Here is a 16,187-nt window from a genome sequence, read left to right on the forward strand (position 1 = left end):
GGAAAATCACAATTAATTGCAATGTTGAAGTTATCCAATGTTGCAGATTTACATGCAGGCAGTAAGTTGAAAAGTGGAAAAATGAAAAGTAGCCCCCAAAATAAATTTTTAACTTGATGTACATGAAATAGTATTTTTCCTGAATACAAAACCACCTAAAGCTCAGCTGCTGATAGGATTCATATTAAATTTTGATGACAATGCACACATTAAACCAGGTAAAATCAAGGTTACAGAACTACATGTAGCATGGGGGTATTCAAAGGGGTCATTTTACAGTACAGTACTACAATCTGCAATGTATTGTTGGACATTCTTTCATAGAATTTCAAGGCAAAGTATCAATTGAACATTCATGATAGGCCTATACAAAGTATGAATTTCCTTTAATCCCAATAATAGAGATAATTTACAGTAATGACTATGATGATGATAATATTGATGAAGACAAAGTGAGATTGATGATGATGACAATGGTGATTGATGACGATGATGATGTTCATGATGATGATGATTATTATTATTGATGTTAATAATGATGATGAAAGTGTTGGAGGATGGAAGTGATAGTGGTGGCGGACATACTGGTAATGAACTAATGATATTGACGATGATCAAAAGATCATTCATTACGAAGAACATCCAATATTCATGTATTTTATACTGTACATGGACTAATAAAAAGGGTGCTCCAGGCTGAAAATATTTATATCTAAACAAATATAGTAAAATACACTCAGTAAAATGCTGATAATTTCATCAAAATCTGATAATAGTGAAGTTATTAAACTTTAAAGTTTAGCAATACATTGTGAAAACAGTCCTGTAATACGCTTGTCGTCATGAATGTACATTAGGTGGGCTGAAGATGTCACATCCCCACTTTTCTTTTTCTTATCTTATTACATGATATCATAATTGTTTCATTTTTTCGTATATGTATCCTTTATAATGAAATAATTTGCAACAATGAATATCCAATGCACTAAATCAGTTGTTAAACCAATTTTTGGGGAGGAAAAAATTTGAATAAACCTAACATACAAAAGAACAAATGGGAAAATGACATCATCAGTCTGCTCATTGAATATTTAAGACATGCCGCAGGGTCAGCCATGTCCTTTATTATGAAATAAGTTGTAGCAATGAATATCCAATGCACTATTAATCAGTTGTTAAACCAATTTTTTTTGGGGAAAAAAAATCTTGAATAAACCTTATTTCTTATAATAACATACAAAAGAACAAATGGGGATGTGACATCATCAGTTTGCTCATTGAATATTTATTAAGACATGCCTAGAACTGTTTCACTGGAAAAAGCAAAATCTTTAAAATGCCATAATTTTCTTATTCTCTGTCCAATTTTGATCAAATTGTCAGTGTTTTGATTGTCCGATTTTTCTCTATTTGTTCAAATTAGATTATTTTCAGCCTGGAGTATCCCTTTAATAATCGGTGCATGAAGCCTAACATACAAGACACTGAAACAGATGATTGAATAGGCCTATAATTCTGTTATAACAAATGTGAACAGTTTTTCTTCAGATGCCATTTTCAAGAATGTTTCAAACATGAAACAAACCATGAGTCACAAAACTCTGTCTTGAATGGTAACAACATGGACTTGAAAAGGGCAATTGTATTTCTGTGAGAAACATTGGAAAATTTACAACATCAACAACCAGCTACATGTATCTTGATCTCAGATCTATTTTTAATTTTGAGAAAACAAATTCATCAAAATGTTCTTTTAGACTTTTTCTTATTTTTTTTCCAATTCACTTTAAGAGATTGTTGCAAAGTTCTGAGATAATAAATTTTTTTTCTGACACATAAATTTGGCATTTATTTTCTCTTCTGGTTGAAATTTTGAAGTAACTTTAGGATCCAATGTCGTAATTGATTATACGAGAACATGGATAGGCCCCTACTAACTAGTGTTAGAACGAGACATCACATATACACGAGACCAAAATTTTCAATCTCAAAAATAAAATTAAAATTAGATGTAAGTTATGAAGTGTGAATGCATCTGGTTATGGACTTATGCACTTGCTTTGCACATTTAGGAAGCTGTCAAGCAAAATTGTATCTACTTCATTTGGGATTTAATTCAATTCAGGTACTCATACAAGGCTGGTCTGAGCATGACAAAGGCCTCTCCTCGATCTTGTATTCTTTACTCAGTCTACAAGTACAACTTTCACTCTTTCTCATTTTCATTTTTCTAAATTTTTAAATTTTAATTTTCACAAATCCACTTGATTCTTGAAATAGAATAGAGAAGCAGTAGTTCCTTGTCCTTGACATCACTATCCTGCTAGCTGCTGTTACTTAAAATTTAATTTCAAGAAAAAAGCTGAAGTCAAGCTATTAAAAAAAAAATTAATGTCATTTGACAATGACAGTTGAGTTGTGACTTTTGCTGATGACTTGTGTCAAATTCGATTGTTATGAAAATGAAACATCTGATTCTAAAATAGAAATAAAATTAAATAAAAAGAATGTCACTGAATCTAAAATCATATCAAAATCATCAGTGCAGTAACAAGTGAAGACTAAACAACAGTGTATTCAATATAATCTAAACTAAAGTTCAGACATAATACACTGATTATTCACTCCGCTCGAGCCTCCAGCTCAACGACGTGACTTTGCTTTGCGTGCATAGGCATGCCATGGCCATGGGAATGCCCATACAGACCGGCGGTCTATGACTATGGTTTGCGTGCGGGTGGGACAGCCTACCTGAAGTTCAGCTCGTTCCACTTCCCACTGAGCGCGTTCCATTTCGAAACGAGCCCATTCATGTTGTATAAAATGTAAAATTCCTGGTATTGTGTAGTTGGGTCTTGGATGATCATCTTGTTGTTTACCGCTGATGTTATTTACAGAAGAAGTTCCAGAATTCATCTGATTAACGTGGTTTTGCGACAGTCCCGATTCACTATCCATTCTGTATCCTATCTTACTACTACGTCGCCATTTTGTTGAGATGATTGGATGTCACGCTAGTCTTTTTCCAGTAGGCCGACCCTAATGGAGAAATAGTGATTGAGTGTTCCAAAGGCCCAAACTGTAATATAAAGAAGACTTAAGTAGGTAAAAATTTTCAACCCGAAATCAGCTCTATCCATAAAATTGATATAAGTTATTCATTCACCATAATTTACATGAGATGCATGGGGATGCAACTACCCCTTCGACTTCCTTCCCTCCGATCTCATCAATGATTTATTGACGTCATACACTTGAACAGATATGTATAAAACTTCATTTTCGATACTTTACTGGTAGACTAACTGATAGACATGTGGCGGACTTGTGGTCACTGAAAATTGGGCATTAGCGTACCTACGGGGGGGGGGGGGGCACAGGGGGCAGACTGCACCCCGTCCCCCCTGACGAGTCACAACCCATGCATGCAAGGGACGTATCCCTGCCCCCCCCCCCCCATTGACGAGTCACAACTGAATTTTTTTTTCTGGTTCGAAATCCTTAATTTGCAGTTGAAGACCTTTTTTTTGCTTGTCAAAATTTTTTCTGGTACGAAATCCATTATTTGTGGTTGAAGACCTTTTTTTTGCTTGTCAAATCTTTTGGCGGACGAAATTGGGGGTGGGTAGGGGATGTACCTGCAGAAAGATTTTTTCTGGTGTAAGATTATGCATGGTACATTCACTTGCCCCTTTTATCCGCGGGGCTCTACCCAAGTTTTCGACTGGTCACATGAAAACCCGACCCCGGGCCCGACCCTGAGACTTATTGCATGCCCACTCCTTGCGTCCTCAAGGGGGGCACTTAGAGTGCCATCGGCGAGACAAAAAAAAAAACCACACATAAAAGGATGTCTTTTTCAAGATATAGGTCACGTTACGTACGTAAAGTAAAAGGGGAATCCAGCCTTGGCCATAAAATGTTGTGCTGGGAAGGAGAAAAATAAATTGAACAAAATGGTGAAAGTTTGAAAGAAATCGGACAAGCAATTAAAAAGTTATAGCTGCTTTAAAATTGAGATCACTAATAGTAAGTAGATTTCAAATTGGCAACTGGGTAAGTAAATTATGACAAGGGGCAAGGACAACTTTCCCATAGGCCATGTACTTTATTTATCAGGGATTTGTGGTTTTCTCCTAAGTACCGTTTCCCCTGGGGCCATAATTTAAATATAACCCAGGTAGTATATTGTTTAATGTCCTCATGAAAGAAAAATATAATTGAAATAAAACTTTTGGGAAAAATGACATTTTAGCCATAATATGTATTGGAGTACATAGAAGAGTAGTCCTTGCCTTACATCACTATGACATCCCATATGCGGTCAATTTGAAGTCTCAATGGGTATAGTGATTACCAATATTTACAAATTTTAAAAATTCATAACTTTCTTGTTGTTTGTCCAATACTGTTCAAACTTTCACCTATCAACTTGTCTGATTTTTCTGTTTCTTATAAAAACAAGTGTTTATTTGGGTTAAAAACACTAATTAAAAAGGCCTATTTTCGCTAAGAAAGCTACGTGTTTAGGGTCAAATTTGCGAGGGTATAAAAAATTAACACTAAAATGCTTAATAGCCTAAAGGATGTATTTTTTGCCCCAACAAAAGAGTCCCAAGAGTACGATTTGCGCGAGGTGTGGAAGCCTTGGGGCTGTACTAAACCCAACTTAAAACCGAGTACGACGGACGTCCGTGACATACAATTTAAACATCGCTGTACCTGTTTAGGGGTTCAATTCAGGTAATACTAGTAGGCCTATACTTATAGTATATCGTTTTGTTTCTAATACTTGTTAAGGGTAGGGTTTCACACGTCAATACTTATCTGGAAAATACGTGTTTAGTGTGCTTTTGGAGACCCTATGGTCGCGCATGGTAGCCTATGACTCGTCAATAGAAGTGCCCCCCCCCCGGGTCCAGAAATGATAAAATTTGGTCTCATCAAACCTTGTTGATTTTCTGTTTTATGACATCATTATAGGCATTAGGTACCTTGGATAGGGCCTATACTTAAATAAGCTGAAGAGGCCAGTGGAGGGTGGGGCCCCGGTGGTGCATGCGATCCCGGGCACGTGATGAAGGTTCTCTATAGCTGACTTATAACCATTCTTTTGGTGCCAGTGGCGCAAAAGGGCCGGGTGGATCCATCATGGGGGGGGGGCTGAAAATTAGTATTTGTAGCACATTTTCACCATTTCGGCTACTTGAAAAGCTGTTTATAGGTGTGGTATAGATTATCATATATATCAATGTCTAAACAAACAATCAGGTGTTAACAAGATATGATAAATAGTAATCTAAGGTTATTTCTACTCAATGTTAATCATCCCTAGGAAGCAGGTGTGCTGAAGCACCTCCAAGATATTAGGGGATGCTGCGTGTATTATTCTCCATTGGCAGCACCCCCTGGAATTCTGTTGTGGAAAATTGAAACATGTAAGCAAATGAGGTACTTGTAGTGAACCCTTCCCCCTTTTTTGTTGCTATTCAAATTTACATCAGCATCACTGGTAAACAAAAAATCATTTTATACTCCTTACCGTGGGGGGGGGTCCCACACCCTCTAGTCCCGCTCGATCTCCTCGGTATCTGTGTTCCGGCGCGCCTGTCCCTGGCTTCTTTTTTAAAATCAAGTTTTGAGTCCCCTATATAGCCACTTAGCTCATTTAATTAGTATCCGGACATCTACCCCCTGGACATCTACCCCCCGGACATCCACCCCCCGGACTTCCACCCCCCGGACACCCACCCCCTTAGGACAAGTACCCCCTAGGACAAGTACCCTCTAGGACATCTACCCCCCCCGGACATCCACCCCCCCGGACATCCACCCCCCGGACATCCACCCCCCGGACATCCACCCCCGGACATCCACCCCCCGGACATCTACCCCCGGACATCCACCCCCCGGACATCTACCCCCCGGACATCCACCCCCCGGACGTCTACCCCCCGGACATCCACCCCCTTAGGACTAGTACCCTCTAGGACAAATACCCTCTCGGACATCTACCCCCTGGACATCTACCCCCCAGACATCCACCCCCCGGACATCTACCCCCTGTCACTTTTTTGTCAAATTGCTCGTTCGTTATGATCGCTCACAGACGAGCAAAAATATATATCTTATCAATTCAAAATCAATTTAAAGATGAGGGGGTAGACGTCCGGGGGGTAGATGTCCTAGAGGGTACTTGTCCTAGCCTGGGGGTGGATGTCCGGGGGGTAGATGTCCGGGGGTGGATGTCCGGGGGGGTAGATGTCCGGGGGGTGGATGTCCGGGGGGTAGATGTCCGGGGGGTAGGTGTCCGGGGGGTAGATGTCCGGGGGTTAGATGTCCTAGAGGGTACTTGTCCTAGGGGGTACTTGTCCTAAGGGGGTGGATGTCCAGGGGTAGATGTCCGGGGGGTGGATGTCCTGGGGGTAGATGTCCAGGGGGTAGATGTCCTAGAATTCTACAAGGCTCTCATTTCCCGTTTCTTTTATCCTACTTTCTTTTCCTTTCCCGTCTTAAATTCCCATTCAGTTTTGCCATTTCTTAATTTATTTCTCCTTTAAAAAGAGTTAAAGCTTTAGTAGTTTAGTAAAGATTACCCCCACCAAAACACAGCTTTTCGCGGATCCGATCGGGGGAAATGTGGATCGACCCCGGCCACCCCCGGTCCTTATTTATTGGCGAAAGTTGGATCCTCCCTTGCGGTGATGGGGCTTTCTTCTTAGGTCTTCGTTAGATGTAATTATTAAAATTAAAAGATCAAACAAACACCTTAAGTGGCCTCAGAACAAAAGCTATATTGGAATTCGATGCAATGATGCTACTGTTTAGGGATGAGGGCAATGAGGGCCTTGGGGTACCCGGATATGTGTGCATATCATGCATGTGCATATATGCAGTAAGCCGCGGGAATTTCGGATAGCTAGGGCCCACGTACGTGCACGAGCCATAGACCCAACGTCAGCTTAAAGGGCGACGCCATATTGCCAGATTCTGGCCAGATTTGGCGCGCGCCCTCACCCGGCTAACGTTGAGCGCCATTCATCTATACACTAATTCCTCTTGATTACCATTGATAAAAACCTCGTTCAAATCTTTTCCGGAATTATTATGAATAAGCGATTGATGTTTTTCCGTTAATCAAATATCCATTATTATACCCATATTTTTGTGATATTTGTAACATTTTTATTTTAATCACAATTTCAGTCCAAACGCGGGTCAGTTTTTGAGAACCCACGTTGTTTGTGCATGCCCACGTATGGCCTTACGCGTATTGAACGGAATGATGTTGGGTCGAACACCAGAATATTGTTGTGATTGTTTGTTCCGTGTTTGTTGGGGATGAAGCTATGATGGCGACCAGTCACGTTTGACAGTACCGCCAAATCGTTAAGATTAACTAATTAAGGTCAAGGTGAGATAAGAGAAATGAGCAAGGCGCTTTATGGGGGGGGGGGGGGGAGAGAGAGGGGGGGGGGGAGTTAAGAGGACCCAGTGGGGATACAGTTTCATCATCAGTGCAGGGCGTCGATGAAAAACTTAATTTTTTTTCTTCAAAATGTGGAAAGTGACAGAAAAATCCCGGAAAAATCAGAAAAAGGATAATTGGTTCTTATTTTTTGAAAAAAACCCAAAATTTATCAAGATTGCTGTTTATTCTTCATCATGGTTGTAGAATTTAATAAAGTATAATTCTTTCAAACAACTCAAATTGTGATTAATCGTATTGGATTTATTTCACTCTTTTCTTTCGCCTTGTTTTTTTTTCTTCCAAAAATCAGGGAGATGAAAAATATGAGAGCTAGAACGTAAACATATGGACTCCGTAACACAAAGGTTTACGATGAATAGCAAAAATGAAAGAACGCTTCTGATTGGTTCTTAGTCAGTATTTTGCGACAAATGCACGTGTAACATTGATCTTGATTAGCCAATTCATTTAGCGATTGATCGCTAATCTTTGTGTTACGGAGCCATGGTGAAGTTATGACGTTGGAGAGGGCGCAGCCCCATGCACTTGCAGATCCAGATTGATTTTCATGGGGGACACTTAGAGTGCCCCTATATTTCTTCAGTATTATTTTTACACGCAAAAAAGTCAAAGAAGACATCATGCCACCGACAGCTGCCTCGTCAAAGGGGGGCGGTCAATTATTTTGATTTTTTTTTCATTTTGTCCTCGATAGGGAAGCCGGGGGGGGGGGGGGGTCAATTCATTTTATATACATTTATATTGTGTTTATATATGGGAGGGGGTCTGCTACTGAGCATGTTTTTACAAGGGCTTAATATAACAGAAATGGCATGATTTAACACAATAAAATGTATCATGGAGGTTAATACTAAATTAATACATAATTAATAATTGTTTTAATTGAAAATGAAAATAATGAAGGCACCCATAGATCTTAAAAATATCTCATAAATACAGGCCTAAACCTGTATGAAGTTGAACAGGCATAAAGTATAAATGTTTAGTTATAGCTGAATTGATCCCGCAACCAAATAATGTTGGCATAAACTAGCTGTTATATCAGTGGCGTAACGACATGAACGAGCGAAAAAAAATTGGGGGTTATACACGATATGGCGTATCGATCAGGCAAAATTTAAAAAGAATTTAGTAAGTTGCAACCGACATGAGCATAATTTTGATGTTTTGGTTACAAAAATCCAATTGAACAAGTTCGCAAGATTCTCTTTCTTTTTCCTCTTTTTTTCTGAATTGGGGGCATATGCACGACCCCCCCCCCCCCCATTAAATTATAAAGCACCACTCTGTTCTGCCACTGTCTAAAATTGGATTTAATCTTTTAGAATTTTAATCTCTTATCTAATTAATCTAAAGGGATAAGAGTAAGACAAAAAATAGTTGCAGATTACTTATTTCAAAGTATTTTTACTTAACTCCCCAACTCTGCTCTTGTTGCACTGCACGTAACGGCCCTCCACCAAATTGCCAGGCCGACTCGCCCCGTGAGCAAGTGACCGCGTTCGCGTAAGTTCACCCGAAGCCATGACTAAATTCTGACCATAAACATCACCTAACTAATCACTCTCTGACAATATTTCAAAGTGTATTTTATTACAGTCGATCCTTTGGGCCATTAAACGATAATATTTTCAATGTTATCATGACAAATAATTTTAATGAGATAGTGGCATTGTAGAAAAAACAAATTTATAAGCACGAAATGGCACCAGATATATCATCAAACATACAGCGCAGCGTTCGGGACTGGTGAGTGGGACGGCTCGCTTGGTGTTTTCGCCCCAACGAATTCGGCGAAAACGTTACCATTGCGCCGTGCGAATGTTAAATCTGCGGCTCTCAATCAGAGACTTGAATGTCTCTTTTTGCATTATCGAAAATAAATCATAGACTTTGTTTGATTTATTTACAAGTAAGTTGCATATCCGTCGTGATAATTAGGAAAATCCATGATGTCTTCTTCTAATTCTGTAAAAAACTATATCTTCAAAATGCCTATGTCAGAAAATTGCCGGAAATCATAAAAACTTGCCTAAAATATCTCTTTTTGAAAGTTCATCCATGGTCTGGAAAAAAATGTTACAACTTTTGTAGACGTATACCGTAAACAAATACATCCTCGATCACTGAAATAAAGTGTTTGCTACGCTTTTTTAATTCAGGCCATGTTACCATGACAACTTGGGAAAACCCTTATTTTTTCGAAAAAAAACTTTGGTTTTAAGGGTCATTTTACAGACATAAAACTAACCCAATTTTGAAGAATTGTGTTTAAATTTCACATAAAATTAAATTATCTATGTTTATACTTTCGTATATGAATATTCATATTTCTTATAGAATCTTAGTTTTTGATTGGTCAATGTTTCAGTCATGGATAATGACTGAGCGTAAAAAAATCTGAAAATGCGCATTTTATCGGCAACCAACAAGCAAGATGGCGGAACACATTAAGTTGGCGCTTTGCACGTACGTGGGCCGGCTGCGCGCGCATTTGTGCTACATCTTCCTGCGAAAATGGCGTTGACTAGACTGCTCCATGTGACTCTTGGAGTTGTCATCTTTGTTACATCTTTAATACACTTTTCATCATGCACAGGACACAAATTAAACGTTCCCAGGATTATGCTTCCGTACTACGCAGCAACTCCGATCAATTTCACCCTCGAAGGCAGCGATGGTTGCTATACATGGTATGTTTAGTGACCACTTCATTTGTTTCACATCTATCTTTGTTGGCTGTGACCGTGTGGCGTGTACGTTCCGGCGGGAGCCTTACTTCGTTCAGCGCCGAACCGGCAGGGATGAGTGCGGTTGCAATAGGGTATCGATTGGTCGGACGTCAGATGTGTTGTTTTCTTTTTTTAGATTTTATTTTCAGGGCATTTTTTTTAAATAGAAAACGGTAAGGGCTCCATATGAACCCCCATTAAATTGAAAATATATTAGCCACTGAATTGGACTAACAGCTGGTATTCCGTTTTGCCCTGAAATTAAGCCAAACAGGAAAAAATAAGTTAAAAAACTAATGTTAAAAAAAACTAGTGCCTTCGGCTGTCGCGCAACTCTCAGTCTCACTTCCCTGGTTCATCCAAACTTAATGCATAAACATTAGCCTTGAGTCTTTGAGGACTCTGACCCCTCTGTGATATTTTTTTAAAATGATTTTGATATTGTCATTTGATCACGAAGCCTTGTCCTTGAACCCCCTCGGCCCTCCCATAATTATGGGAAGAGAAATGTGTAAACAAAGATGGATTCCATCTTTGAAGATAGAAATCATGTAAATTTGTGATTTTGTTTATTTATACACCTTCATACGCCTAATGCGTATGAAGGTGCAAAAAATGTGTTAATAAAAAGGTGAAAAATTAGATTTTCTTACCAGACCGATCTCATGTACGGTGTAGATCCCTCGATCCATTTGTACAAAATGCAAATACAATAGGCTTGACCCTTGAACTGCTTATGGATGACGTTCCTTTGATTAAAGATGTTACAGAATGCAGTTTTAACAATAAAATCTAATATGTGATTATGAATAATTACCATAATTATGTTTAATCAAGTTTCAAATTTCATTGAATAACCTTTAACCCTTCCAAATATAGTATTAAACATGCATAACTATGGTATTTAAGGGACTACACCCATTTATTTTGGTTTCATTTTCTGCTAAATATAACGGGTATAACAATAAACCTCTATACACATCATATATGTACAATTGTTAATAAATTGTGATTTATTTGAAAATTTAGGTAAAAACTTAAAAAATGTCAGTTTTGGATATTAGAAATTAACATGAATTAGCATATCAAAATTACCTCGCTGAGATTACTGGATCCCCTTAAAGTTATATCACTTTAAAGGTAATTTCATGAGCAATAAACATCTGGTAAATAAACAATGGCATGGGCAAAGAGAAGAAAAAATTTGGAGGTCTGAAATAAAATATATTTCAGCTCCTGAAAAGTCAAACATTTTCACTCATAAAATGTCAGCAGTTCAGCCTGTCTCATTTTCAAATCCATTTTCTGAATCTTCTTGAAATTTCCTTTCAGAAAAAGTGTAGGCCTACTTTTGTATGGATATGATCTATAAAAAAAAGAGCCTACACTGTATTGTAGTGAAAATAAGTTAAAGTGTACTCAATCAATGAAATCTTTCAAAATATTTTTTTGACTTACTAAGCTTTTATAATTCTAATTTGATTAATTTTGAACTCTTTATCTACATGTGCAGGCGTTCCTTGAGAGCTGATGTTGCTTCTGTACAGCCTATCGATCAGGATAGTGGTAGTGGATGTTCACAGAAAGCCCTTGTAACTGCATTGTCCACCCATCCAACACAGAGAACTAGTGTTGTGTTTGCAGAGGAATTAGGTGTGTTAAAAATACACTACTGACAATACTATCAACATTAAATATTTTTTTTTATATTGCAATAATTGAGAAATTAGAGTATATGCCATTGGATAGTGAATTTCCTTAGTTGTTGCCAAGTGGCAAAGAATTTGTAACAAATGTATATGTGAATTCATGTTGAGTTTGCAGAGGAATTTAGGTGTGTTAAAATTCACTACTGACAATACAAACAATTTTGAAATAGATTTTTTTTCATGTAATGAGAAATTGAATTACATGTATTTGCCATTGGATTTTGGTTATCGCAATGTACCATAGGATTTTTTCCAGTACTTAACAATTTGTGAACTCGTGTTAGTATAATAACACATAAGCAATCTTTGAAATCATTGACAATGTGAAAAATTGAATTAGTATGTGAAAAAAAGATAAGTTAGAATTTTTATTCAGCTAAGATTGAGGTTGCATTGGTGAATCCATCATGTTTCTTTCATTCTTTCTGATGTAGGAAGTGGACAAGTAATCCGATGTGACGTAATAGTCGATCAAATTGAACTGATTGACATTATCACTACTACAAGGATCCTGTATTTAGGAGACTCTCCAGAAGAGTTTGAAGTCAGAGCTCTTGATGATGAAGGTGAGAATAATTGGTGTATGATTATGTAACTGAGTCTTTGGAAAACTGTGTACAAAAAATCACAATCAGTTGTAAACATAGAATTAGTCTTTTGGTTTATGCTGGAATATGAATTGCTTAAATATTAATATTAACCCTATCTATTTAAAGTATTTTAACAATTTGATGAAGTATTCATAGTCTCACAACATGTATAATTCATTTGGAATAATGGTAAAATATATTACAGTACCTTTCTCTTTTCATTTTCCTGTTAATATTAAGAAAATATGATGAAGGATAAACAACTTCATTTTTATCTCCTTAAAGGCAAAGTAGAGAAATATTTTGCCCTTGAAATGTATTTTTTATGAGAAATTTCATAAGAAAAGGAGTTAGGTTTGTATTGATAATATTTTGTGAAGTAGGCATCACTACTCCTTTTTCATAAAAAAAAGGAACTAGATGTTCAATTGTATAAGATTCTTAATGCATGTGAGAGTTTCGATTCGTCCTGAAATTTTTGTTTTATTTGTAATGAAATAAGGTTCTTTTATTCTCTGGAATACAAAGGGGAAATTCAATATCTGCAAATTTATTATGTAACATTGCTAATTTTATGTAGCTGTTGAGATGCAGAATGACTTTACATTGGGTCCTGCCCCTCTTGTCATTGAAGTATGTGTTATCACTTATCAGTCCATGGCTGTAAATGAATGGTTTCGTATCGGGGGGGGGGGGGGGTAATTTGATCATATTTTACTCCATAGTGCAACCTCTAACCTTTCTGTAATAAGTATATTTTTTTTTATTGAAAAAAAATTATATATATTCTTATGAGATTCTTTTTTTGTTCATGTTAGGCAATACCTTTAGCAGCCTGGAAGGATTGGAGTTTGAATGGACTCTCCTATCGGATTATGAAGCAGACAATGCTGTCGATGCTAAGAGCATTTTAAGGTAAATAAACTTTATTTAGTGAGATGGAATTACGGATGAAATTATGATTTGTCTGAATCTATCAATTCCTTGTTCCTTTTCTCTTTCACAAAAATAACATATTTTTTTTCCCTTTTATTTTGCTGCCAAATAGTTACATCTCCTTGATTCAAGTGAATCATATAATATGAATTAGGCATGCTGTGTTTTGACCAGGCTTATAGGAGTTGCCAGAAAATCAGGGAATTTGAACTTGCATAACATATGATTGATGAGGAATAGCAATTATGTTTCCATCACTCTCCAAGTTTGTAGAAAATTGGGTTGATCAAAATATTTCAATTTTTATATTCTTGATAATGTTATGTATTTTGTAAATTTGACCTAAATAACATGCTTGAAACATTGCAGTTTTAATATTCTTTTCTTTTTGAATACTGCATATTACATTTAAAAAAAGGATGAAAAGGATTGATAATTTAAGTTACTAAACACTAGTAACCACTCTGCAGGTTATTCAAGGTGCTAATTGCAATTATTACCATGGCTTTATCGGGATCGTTTGAATTATGAAATTAATATTTCATTTTTTTAATCTGTGAAGAATTGTTCAGTTCAAAGACTTGCCATATGACCCACCTGCTCATATCACCACCATGGAAGCTGGTGGCAAACAGGGAGATAGAATCCTCATTGAAGGTCTGAGAGCTGGGTCAGCCAAGGTCGGAGTAAAGATCAAATCAGCTGGTTTCAAGGTAAGATGCCCTCTTGGGCTTCAGATGATATGAGGGTCTGAGGGCTGGGTCAGCCAAGGTTGGGTCAAGATCAAATTGGATAGGTTCAAGGTAGGATGCCCTCTTTGACTTCAGGTGATAGAATCCATTATGAATGCCTGGGTTCAAGGTAAGATGACCAGTTGGGCTGAGGATGATAGGAACCTCATAGAGGGCCTGATGGCTAGTTTACCCAACATTTTGGTCAAGGTGAAATTGGCTGGTGTGATTGATCCTCAGAGCTGATGATTCAAGAGGTGTATCTTGAGAGTGGCAGGGATGGGGGAGGGGAGACGTGCCCCAGGTGTCATTTTCAGGTGAGAAAATAAGGAGAAAAATAATGCTGGGGGATGATGGAAACAAGTTTATTTTTTTAAATGTGATGAACTTCAAAGAAGAAAGGACAATTATAGCACCAGCTCTGGGGTTAGTTGAGTAATGGTGTTAGCACTTCCCCCTTGGCATCAAGATTTTTCAAGGGACACTGTTTTAGTGGTGTCCCTGGGTGCTGCCATAGTTTCAAATAAATCACACAGGATTTAGTTAACCCTTTTACCACTTGAAAAAAATCCTTGACAGATGGAAGTGAATCATTCATGATTTCTTCATTTTGTTATTGTTATAATAGGATGTGAAGCAGAGTGTTGTACGCCTCATTGTCATTGACCATCTTACATTGAATCCATCTCAAGATATCTACATCCTTGTTCATGCCTACATCTACTACAGTGTGGAGAAAATCAGACAGGGAAAGACAACAAGTAAGTACAGCCAAATATGCTTTTAGTGACCACCGATATAGAAATACCACCTGTCTATCAAGACCATATGTTTGGTTTCGTTTAATAGTAATTCCTACCAAAATATCATTAGGAGCCTGTCTAGAAAGACCACTTGTTCATAAAGAACACCTTTCTTTTCTCCATGTGATGGTTTTATAGACAGATTTTATATCAATACATTCCATTTTTATAAAAATCCTCATGGTACCTAACTGTAAATGAATTACGGATCAATTCCCATTCAATTGCAAGATGTTATTTTTTGCTGATTGATATTTCTACAGTACATGCTATGTTCATGCCAACGCAGTATCTTTCATTGCATTGCAAAAAAAAAAAATTGTTATGATTGTAATGAAACTGTATGTTGAATATGCTATCCTGGTTTTGTAAGATAAGTTATTAAAAATCGATACTCAGAGACTCATTTTGGTCATATACTACTAAAATATTCACTCCAGGGCAATTTCATCAAATGATCAACCTTTTTGTACTTCCGACCCCCATTTGTCTTAAGTCTTACTTCACTTCATAAACTGACCAAGTCAGGATTCTATGAGAACATTCAGACTGTCAAAAGAACAAGAAATCAGAGATAGAAAATTTCATGAAGGTCCTATATGTAGGAAGTCGGACGTACATATTTTATGGAATTGCCCTCCAGAGCTTTTGTTTGGCTTTGCATGAACAGGTTTCTACTCACAATATGGATTAATCACCTACTTCGGGTTTTCCTATTCACAGTTGTAACCATGCCATCTACCCAGTATCGCCTTGCCCTTGGAAACGCATCAGTGGCATCACTTACTGAAAGCAATTCAATGGTGACAGGTCTGGCTTTAGGACACACACAGATCATGCTTCAAGACAGGAGTATCCTTTATCAATCTCATAGAATCAGGTTACACATCGGTCTAACACCTCTGGTGTTTGACATAGTCCTCAGTGTTCAGTTTTGCTGATTTGTTTTATAGCTTATTGTAAAGTGTTATGATTATTTTCAGTTTTACTTCTTTAACCCTTTCTTTAAATTTGGATTTTATTTTGGTTTTATAATTATGTGCTTTATCTATAAAAATAGTTGATGGATACGTTAAGACCAATCAGTAATGTTGATCAAGAGAGCCATATTACAGAACGTTAAGTGAATGAACTCTTTTTACTTGTAAGGGTTTTGTTAAATTGTTTTTGAATAACCACCCTTTATATCAACCT

At 37.3% G+C, this 16,187-nt stretch overlaps 2 protein-coding genes across 4 annotated transcripts in view; one reads left to right on the forward strand and one right to left on the reverse strand.

Annotated features, from left to right (window-relative positions):
• The window catches only part of LOC121418950 (striatin-3-like), a 42,737-nt gene extending 39,709 nt beyond the window's left edge, over positions 1–3,028 (reverse strand). For both annotated transcript variants that reach the window (XM_041613184.1, XM_041613183.1), the window contains exon 1: positions 2,752–3,028. In XM_041613184.1, coding sequence (XP_041469118.1) covers positions 2,752–2,958 — 207 coding nt within the window. In that variant the 5' untranslated portion in view covers positions 2,959–3,028. The remainder of the gene's footprint in view (positions 1–2,751) is intronic.
• Positions 3,029–9,973: 6,945 nt separating this feature from the next.
• Positions 9,974–16,187, forward strand: part of LOC121418951 (nuclear pore membrane glycoprotein 210-like) — a 41,234-nt gene continuing 35,020 nt past the window's right edge. For both annotated transcript variants that reach the window (XM_041613185.1, XM_041613186.1), the window contains exons 1-7: positions 9,974–10,185; positions 11,738–11,877; positions 12,368–12,499; positions 13,342–13,438; positions 14,022–14,172; positions 14,819–14,951; positions 15,717–15,845. In XM_041613185.1, the coding sequence (XP_041469119.1) occupies positions 10,010–10,185; positions 11,738–11,877; positions 12,368–12,499; positions 13,342–13,438; positions 14,022–14,172; positions 14,819–14,951; positions 15,717–15,845 (958 nt within the window). In that variant the 5' untranslated portion in view covers positions 9,974–10,009. The remainder of the gene's footprint in view (positions 10,186–11,737; positions 11,878–12,367; positions 12,500–13,341; positions 13,439–14,021; positions 14,173–14,818; positions 14,952–15,716; positions 15,846–16,187) is intronic.

This window comes from Lytechinus variegatus, chromosome 7 (genome assembly GCF_018143015.1).
Source record: "Lytechinus variegatus isolate NC3 chromosome 7, Lvar_3.0, whole genome shotgun sequence".
Classification (NCBI taxonomy): Eukaryota; Metazoa; Echinodermata; class Echinoidea; order Temnopleuroida; family Toxopneustidae; genus Lytechinus; species Lytechinus variegatus.